The sequence below is a fragment of the Nelumbo nucifera genome, chromosome 4, assembly GCF_055504915.1.
Source record: "Nelumbo nucifera cultivar China Antique chromosome 4, China Antique-T2T, whole genome shotgun sequence".
Lineage (NCBI taxonomy): Eukaryota > Viridiplantae > Streptophyta > Magnoliopsida > Proteales > Nelumbonaceae > Nelumbo > Nelumbo nucifera.
Genome location: NC_142652.1, coordinates 91,583,480 through 91,592,569, shown reverse-complemented (window position 1 = coordinate 91,592,569; position 9,090 = coordinate 91,583,480). Strand labels below are relative to the sequence as shown.

Genomic DNA, 9,090 nt, shown 5'->3' with positions numbered 1-9,090 from the left:
AGAAGCAACTCCATCACCCATTGGCGTGTAGACAGTAGACCCGACCCATCGGTTCACCACACACAAACCCAGCCCCAGATCATAATCAGTTGATTCCAACTTGAGTTTGATTTAGGTTTGGCTTCTCCAACCCCAACGAAAACAAAACCCTCTCAGACAAATTCCAGACCTTTTTTTGCTGCACAGGAGGTTCTAACTTCTAACCAGCCCAGAGAGTTTTTCCAGTATATAGAGTTAGATGACTTATACTCATTGGATTTGGAGTGAGGCAATGCCGAATTAAATGGGGCCATAGATAACCATACCAAGTATCTTAATTTCCTGGTTGAGAGATTCAATTTAGAAATGAAAGAAAGGTAGATCAATTGATACTGACATACAGATAAAAAGGAGGGTAATGGCCTTCAATTTCTACCTCCAAATTAAAGGAGCAAAATCACATTTAACATTCACAACATTTGTCCTCGGTGAAGGACAAAGCATGGTTAGATGGCTTCATCTCTCTTTGTCAAACTTGCACCCCCAATTGGGAAACATTTATACAGGCAAGGATTCAAGTTCAAGACATCCGAGCAGTAGGCTTCATGAACCACTGCGGATCTTACCGAGTTCTTGAACCACTGTATCCATGTTGGGTCGTTGGTTAGAAGATTCATGGGTGCAAAGTAGTGCAATTCTTGCCAGCCTTGCTGCCTCAGGTTCAGAGAACTTCCCTTCAAGATTTGCATCCATAAAATCTTCGAACTTGCACGATTCAGCCCCTAGACGCATAGAATGACTAATCCTTCGCTTTCCAGAAAGAATCTGTAATATTAGCATCCCAAATGCATATATATCACTCTTCTCCGTGAAGCGGCCAGTTGTGGTGTACTCGGGGGCTAGATATCCCATGGCAGCACTGGCCTTGAGGGCTGAGAAGACAATGTCATCTGCCAGGAGTTTGTGCAAGCCAGAATTTGCGATCAGAGGGTTGAACCTCTGGTCAATAAGCACCTTCTCTGCTGATATGTTTTGATGAACAAGAGCAGGTTTGTTCACTTTGTTGCTGTGCAAGTATTCAATACCTGGTTGCATATGTAAGATCAAATATCAGTGTTCCAAGCAAAGAAAAATAAAAAAAAAGATATGTATGTAATTGCACCTAAAGAATCAACCCTTCTCTTTTTTCTTTTCCTATTGTACTTGGCTCTATGCCCAAATCCCTCCATAAGGCCCGTTTGAGTAATGCAGCATCACACCTAGCCCCCCTCCAAATTTGGTGGTAGCAAGATTCAAATTCCCGTCTCTGATGGAACAAATCAGCTAACATAACGACTGAGCCACCCTCAGTTGGTTGGCATGAACTACAATGTTTGTAATCTTAAATAGGTTATTTTACACACCAAAATTTTAACCAACCATTCACGGGAGCATTTGCTAAAGCTAAATTCCAAGGAACAAAATCAGGACTTCTAATAGGCCAACCTACTAAAAAAAGGGAAAATGATCTAAACAAGAAGCATATGAGAAAACACAAACCTTTGGCTATGCCGTTGATGATAGAAACTCTAGTTGGCCATTCAAGAACCTGGCCATTTGCATCCTTCACATCAAGATACCGTGACAAGTTTCCATTCTGGACAAAGTCGTATACGAGAAAACACTCACCCCTACCTCTTGAACAGCAAAATCCTCTCAGCCTTACAAGATTTTCATGTCTCAAAGAGGCCAATATGTTCAATCCCTTCAAAAACTCAGCTTCTTCAGACTTACAACTGGTCTTGTTAATGCTCTTGATAGCAACAACAGAACCATTTCTTAAAATCCCTTTATATATTGCCGAGAAGTTGCTTTTCCCCAACAAGTTTATCTCAGAGAAGTACTGTGTTGCATACTCTATTTCTTCCAAATTAAACCTAAAGGTCTGAAGAACTTCCTTGGAGAACCCACTGCCACTTCGCCCATCAGCCAGTGGATCCCATCCATTTGAGTACTCAAGACTGATGAGAGGGGAAGCGCTCTTCCTGTAGACCTCCTTAGTTTGGTCAATGCTAAGCCGACAATCCGAATTATCAAATGCACTCCCAATCTTCTGTTTCCGGCGACGATACCACATGAACGTGAAGAGACCAGTAGCTGTCAGTGAAATAACAACTACAATGACACCACCAACAACAGCAATTTGGGAGGTTCTTGAAGAACTTGAGCAGTGAGTCCCATTGCAATGTTGAGGTAAGTTGGCTGACTCTGGGATGGCCCTGGTGGCAAGGCCATTCTTGCTTGGACCAAAGGGTTCAGGTCTATTGGGATTCAAACGATCTGAAGCACTGCAAACACTCAAAGTAGAAAACCCAACTCCACAAAGGTCCGAGTTGTTTCCATACTGGAATCCCTCATTCAGTCTCTTCAAGGCTTCAAACAGAAATAAATAAGTAAATAAACCAGAGGCTCAAATTAACTACCAACAGAGTAAAATGGAAAGAACAAGAGAATCTATGAGAGCAAATGAGAATAAGAATCAATTACCAGGAGGAACATTGCCTGAAAGGGAGTTGTTGCGAACGTCTAAAACCTCTAGCGCGGGAATATCAGCTAGTTTTACAGGAATTGAACCAAAGAGTCTATTAAAGCTCAAATCCAACCTCATAAGCATCTCCAGATCCCCTAAACTCGCAGGAATGGCACCTGATAAATGATTAAATTGAAGAGCAAGAACGCTGAGCTTCTTCAAAGAACCAAGTTGCGTTGGTACGCTTCCGGTCAACTGGTTATAGCATAGCTGCAAAACTACCCGGAAGGAAACAAACAGTTCAGGGTGAAAACAAAATAAAATCGAAAAATAAATAGAAAGTCTTAAAGCAAGATCGAAGCTTTCGATATCCCACTAATATCAGAGACCAAATCTTCACCCAAAAAAATCCAGGCATGCTAACGTCGAAACAATTAAAAAGAAAAAACAAGGGGAAAAGAGAGAAACAGAAATCTGGGAAAAGATATAACTCATCGCAAACGGAAGAAAAACCATTCAAACTAAGTTATAAAAAATGGAAGAAAAATGAAACAAGGAGGGGAAGAAAAAACCCAAAGCAAGGTTGAAGCTATTTTCCATTACGTTCTACTCGAGGAGAAGAAAAAAATAGATGGGTCAGCTAAAAAGGGAAACAAAAAACAGAAGGATTTTTTTCTTCTTCTCCAACTTCATTCACTCCTACGCCTAGCCCAGAAGACTTCATGTTACAGAGGAAAAAAAGGATGCTTCGATAAGCGAGACAGAGTTTCGTTTCTAAGTAACTAACCTTGAAGACTAGCCATGTTTCCGATTTCAGGAGGAATACTCCCAGAGAGATTGTTAACATTGAGATAAAGATCAGATAGCTCAGTGAGATTCGAGATTTCTCGTGGTATCTCTCCAGACAAAGAGTTAAAATGCAGGTACAGACCCGATAAGCATTTGAGCCCAGCAACCGCCGGAGGAATCCTTCCGGACAACCCCTTGCCGACCAACGAAATGTTGGCTACTTTTCCATGTTCGTTGCACACAACACCTTCAAAAGAACCGCTGCACGGGTGACCGTCGCTAGTCCAAGAGGAAAGAAACCTGTTTCCTGGGTCGAGAGACGCCTTCATCTCCATGAGCGCTCTGAGCTCGGGATTTCCAGTGACATGTCTCATAAAGCGAGAGAATGCAAAGAAAGCGAGAACACAGAGAAGAGAAGGGAGAAAACCCATCTCTGGTTCACACCAAAAACACCCAGAAACCTCTTCTTGTCCGTTCCTCTCTCTCTCTCTCTCTCTGTTATCTTTATTTTAGAAAAATATACAGCAGAGAGATTGAAAGAGTTGGAATCTGGGTGGCTAATACGGCTCGCCTCGCACAGTGGAAGGAAATCGATAGTAACCGGTCAAGCTCTGTTCTCTTATCGTACAAAGAGAGATAGTGTGAAACAGAGAGAGAGAGAGAGAGATTACTTTTTCGAACATTTTTGTAGACACAAATAACGATATATCAACGGTAACGAGCTTCGGAAACAAACCTGATTACTTAACATCTACCGTTCGATCCATCAACTGCTTTTGCGAACGGTGAACAAATGACGGTGGACCGTCCATTTTGTCTACCTTAGATGCATTAAAAGGCTTCTCATTGGAGTTTACGCCAAGAGAGTAGAACTGTAGAAGATAAAGAGGGATAAAACCGTAAATGTCTTACTTACTGTAGTCATTTAAGACTTTTACCTAATTACATTAATTAAGATGCAGATATAACAAACGAGATTTTACTTTTTACACGATAATCCGGGAAGGATGTTCTGAGAATTATAAGGGCCTGTTTGTTAGTGGGTTGTAAGAGTACAAAGAAAAATTCGAAATTCGAAATGCTTCGACTTTTATAATTGTTTTTCTTCTGCTTTTTGTGAAGAGATTATCTGTGCTCTGTGCCCTGAGTCCCTGACATTAGAATTCAGAAAACCGCTTTTTTTTTCCCGTACTTTTCACAAGTAAAAGAAAGCCTTAATTATTATTAACTAATAAGAAATTGTCAATAAAGTGATAATTTGGATAAAACTTTTCCGGGTTTCGGGTTTCTCGGACAGCACGCCGTCGCAGAGTAATAAAGCTATTCCTCGAGTTCGGATACTCAGGTCCAAACTCCAAGCAGTCCGGGAAGATTACTCTGGGCATTGGATCAGACGGTGGGGGTTCCTTGTGGGGACAGTGAGAGGTAAAAACCAAAACAAATATTTTATTTTTAGCGACAATTTTCTTGATACCAACAGTATCGAGAAGTATCTATTTATCGCGAAACGACAACCGTACGATGTGGCCTATAGGATCTAGGGTTTTATTTTATACGCATCGGGCCGCCCAACAGGGGCCAGATTTTCATTGTTTTTTCAAATTTCAAATTTGGTCCGAGTCCGAGTACGGGTTTTTTCTAGACCGCCACGTGTCGGTAAATTTCGATTAGATATAAGCGTGACTGGCTATTGACATTCTTCGTCTTTCTTTTACTTTTTATGGGTTATTAAAGACAGTGTGAGAAGTCAAGAATCTCTGAGACAGAGTTCAGAGTGAATCAGAGTCTGAAAGAAACCCCAAAAAAGGAAGACTGAGGAGAAGGGGGAATCCAACTTTGGTACGCAAAGCGTGGTTAGCCACATGCGGGTTGTTTGGGGTTTGGACTTCGGAGGGAGTTGGGTAGGTTGGTTTCTGATTAGGTGCAGGATGACCTATAGTGTTATGTGTAACGGGGTGTTAATCTTTAAATCTAGTGGTGGATCTGCCCCTTTTAATTTGACTAATTTTTCAAAGTCAATACAGTGACCTCATTTTTTTAATGAGCCGTAGAGTAGCAATTTGACTTGGAATATTTGACCTCAGCCTATATATATCAACAGGTTCAGATTGCAGGGTTGGCCGTAGATTGTTGTAAGTGGCTGATTTGCTCTAGTTCTTATTTGGGGTGCGCTTGGATTATTGTAAGATGAAGGAGAATATATATATATATATATATATATATATATATATATACTGTATATTTGAGAAATTATTTATATACCCTGAACTATTTACATGAAAAGAAATGATGATTTTTTTTAAATGAAAAGAAAAACTGGAAGATAATATTTTTAAGGAAATCATTCATTCTCATACGTTTTAGCATTTTACATGTAAAAACACAAACCATAATTAATGATTTGCTCCTTTGTATTTGGTACTATTGTTGTTTTGGTACCGTATGAACATTTAGGATGATTACCAGGTTTAAAGCAAAAGCAAGGCGATTGGGTGCCGAAGGGGAGAGGTGCCTAAGCCAAAAATTTTCCCTTCACTATAAAAATAATACCATCTAAATATCATTGTTCAATTCAGGTATGTGAATCAACATTCTTTTAATGACATGGTATTCATGTTTACTTTCCTGCATTAGTGAAGAGTGACCACTTGTGTGATGCATGTGATTTAAAAGAAACTAGTAAATATGTACGTGCATTGCACATGGTGTATTAGTCAATATGTTGTCTTTCAATCCAAAGACCTAACTTAAAATGATTTTGTGATTTTTATCAATGCTTCCAACTTATGATTAAACCAAGCAAATGGATTTATTAGTTTGTCACTTTTTGAGTATATTTTAACCTAAACCACTTTTTTCCCAAAAAACATGGACTTGGTCAACAACCAAATTACCTTATTGATTGAATCACTAACCTATCTGCCCAGTTCAATGGACCATGTTTAAGACATTAATTCGGTGCAAAAAATCTCATTTTTCAAACATTTTTTTGTTTTACATGAAGAGTACATAATATTAATGGCATGTTCAAGTTTTTCTATAAAATTTATGAAGAATTTTTTATATTTTTATGTAAACTATTTAATTTAGGACATAATAAAAGTTACTTATTTATCAAAAGGAAATGCAATTTTAATATATTGTTTGAATATTGGTTTTTAATATTTATAGTCAAATCAATTGATTAGATTGATCTATCTATCACCCAATTCAAGATTGTAAGTCCATTTACTACCAAACCACTTGCCCAGGTGACCTAGCTATTTAAACTATTGAACCATTTGACATGGTTAGCGGGGTCATGTGTTAGACATTAATGCTCTTTATTTTCTTCCTAATTTTTATCCCATTTCCATCATTAATGAAAATAATTCTCATTTATCTCACCTATTTTTTATATGATAAATATATACTATTATAAAATATACCCAAACTTTTCTATAATTTTTTACATTTTCTAGAACTTATATGTATTTTATTATTTAATTATTACCATCATGTGTTGACCCATTTGGCATAGATAGTTGAACTATTAACCCACCACTTGGATTGGAAAAATTATTTTGCTTTTTCAGTTGATTTTAAATCCTGTATTTCATTTTCATCATTAATAAAATTAATTTTTATTTTTATTTAATATGATGAATATATGACATTAGAAATGTATCAAAATGATTTATACAAATCTTATATCAATATCATAAAATGACCCATGACCTACCATCTGGATACAAAAATGGTTTTGTTTTCATGTTGGATTTAAATTTTGTATTTTATTTATATTATTCATAAAATAACTCTTGCTTCTAACACATATTTTTGTTTTATATGATTAACATATGATAGATGTGCCCAAAACTGTTCCATAATTTTTTTGTACTATTCTATTTTAAAATTTTTATTTTTTAATTATTCATCGTGGGTTGACCCATTTGACCTGAAAGATGGAACCACTAACTCACCCCCTAGAAGGGAAAATAGTTTCATTTCCCATCAGTTTTAAATTGTATATTTCAAGTCCATCATTGATAAAATAATGTTTATTTTATCATACTTGTCTTTTTTAATATGATGCATATACAATAATAGAAATGTATTCAATTTGTTTATAAAATTTCTTTATTTTCTATATTTTTATTATTTATTTATGACATTATGAAATTATCCATTTGACCCAAATGATTAAACTATTTCCCACCACCTAGATAGAAAAAATGGTTATATTTCTAGGTCTATTTTAAAAATACAAAATTACATTCTATTAATATTATTGTGTATGGATTTATTAGTGAAATTTAATGATGAGAAACAAAAGTAACTTAAATGTTGAATTCAACGAGAGAAAATGAGAGGTAATTGAATGTACTTAAGGTTGCATTTGGTTGTAATGCAAATGCAAATATGTACTTTACATAAATGCCCTCATTCTAGTTGAAGAATGCAAAGTGGGTTTACGGTGTAACCCGTTTACATTTTTCCTATTTATTTGAAATCAATGCAAAGTGTGGGCCCCATCATTAAATGCCTTAAACTTTTGATCAAATGCACCAATTATCAAAAGAGTACAAAAATGTATCAAAAAAATGGGTAACCTAATGTGCTCTTTCCATAGCACAAAGCTGTTAGAAAACATAATTTTAATCTCTTAATCATTACATTTTTGCATGTCAAATAAACGTTCACAAATCCGAACCGGATTACATAAATACCCCGGTTTGGCATTTGTATTGCAAACAAATGAAACCTAATAGTATTACTTTAATTATATTTTTGCCCTCTCATTAAAGATTAACCAAATTAAAAAAAAAAAGGATTATTTTAGTTAAGAAAATTTCCAAAAACCCAATATCTCATTTGTACTTTTGTAATAGTATAGATATGGATAGATGATAGATCAACTATAGTATAAACAGACAATGGATAAGAACAAAGAATGAATAATACAAAACATGAACAACATGAGAAGCTATTTTCATATACACTTGTATGCATTTATTTATTATTTTTATATTTATTTATTCATACAACATTTCAATATAAAATAAGACATTTTTTATATTAAATTTGTATTTTCACCCCTATATAAACCTTCATATTCAACATTAAATCACCAAAGGCCTAAAGGTACAAGCTTCAAACAATTCAAGGTCTAAGCCTTGGTGGTGGGGTATAAGGGATTTTGTGTTTGAACAATTGCCCAATTCAAATTTGTATTAATAAACCCAACGTTTCATGCAAAAACAGCTAGCAATCGTACCAAACACAACCTAAGAATATTGAAAGGAGTGGTCCAGATGGTATAGTGAATCAGAATTAGGCAGAACGATATTTCAACATTGAACAATTGGCGAATTCAAATTCATGGTCCATGGATATAGACTGAACAACGTCATACACATACAAAATATAAATAGCAGCTAGCAGGTCCTCACCTACCGCGGAAAAAAGCTTCTGATTGTCAATCAATGCCCAGGAATCATGTCTCATGATTGAATCTGTGAATTTAATGGATATAAATCATTCTGCTTTCTTTTTCTTCTTTTGTCTTTCAATTTTAAATGGGGCTTTACAATGATGCCCATCTATCTACTCTTTGATCTTTGTGGCCAAGTTCTTCTCATGTTGTTACTATATTTTCACTTGCATTCTCATCTCATCTGTCTTTTACCTCTCTCTCTCTCTCTATCTCTCTGGAGTCTGGACCCATTCTCATCCATGAAAGAGCTATTTGTTACTTGAGTGAGACAAACTGTTTCTCCTAGCTGTAGGCAATTAATGTCAGAGAAGACCCATTTCAACCTGCACTTTTCACC

At 36.1% G+C, this 9,090-nt stretch overlaps 1 protein-coding gene across 1 annotated transcript; it reads right to left on the bottom strand.

Moving 5' to 3' along the window:
• Window positions 1–338: 338 nt before the first annotated feature.
• Window positions 339–3,869, bottom strand: LOC104611381 (LRR receptor kinase SERK2). Its single transcript, XM_010278399.3, has 4 exons — window positions 3,276–3,869; window positions 2,506–2,766; window positions 1,519–2,391; window positions 339–1,064 (listed from the first exon to the last, which is right to left on the bottom strand). The coding sequence occupies exons 1-4, from the start codon at window positions 3,706–3,708 to the stop codon at window positions 583–585; spliced, it is 2,049 nt and encodes a 682-aa protein (XP_010276701.1). The 5' UTR covers window positions 3,709–3,869; the 3' UTR covers window positions 339–582.
• Between the last annotated feature and the right edge of the window lie 5,221 nt (window positions 3,870–9,090).

Bases quoted from the DNA above. Each gene is read 5' to 3' on its own strand.
- LOC104611381 (XM_010278399.3), bottom strand. From the start codon at position 3,708: ATGGGTTTTCTCCCTTCTCTTCTCTGTGTTCTCGCTTTCTTTGCATTC. The intron at 2,767-3,275 runs GTTAGTTACTTA...CCTTCCGGGTAG, and splicing joins AAACATGGCTAGTCTTCAAG to TTTTGCAGCTATGCTATAAC. The intron at 2,392-2,505 runs GTAATTGATTCT...TTCTGTTTGAAG, and splicing joins TTCAGGCAATGTTCCTCCTG to CCTTGAAGAGACTGAATGAG.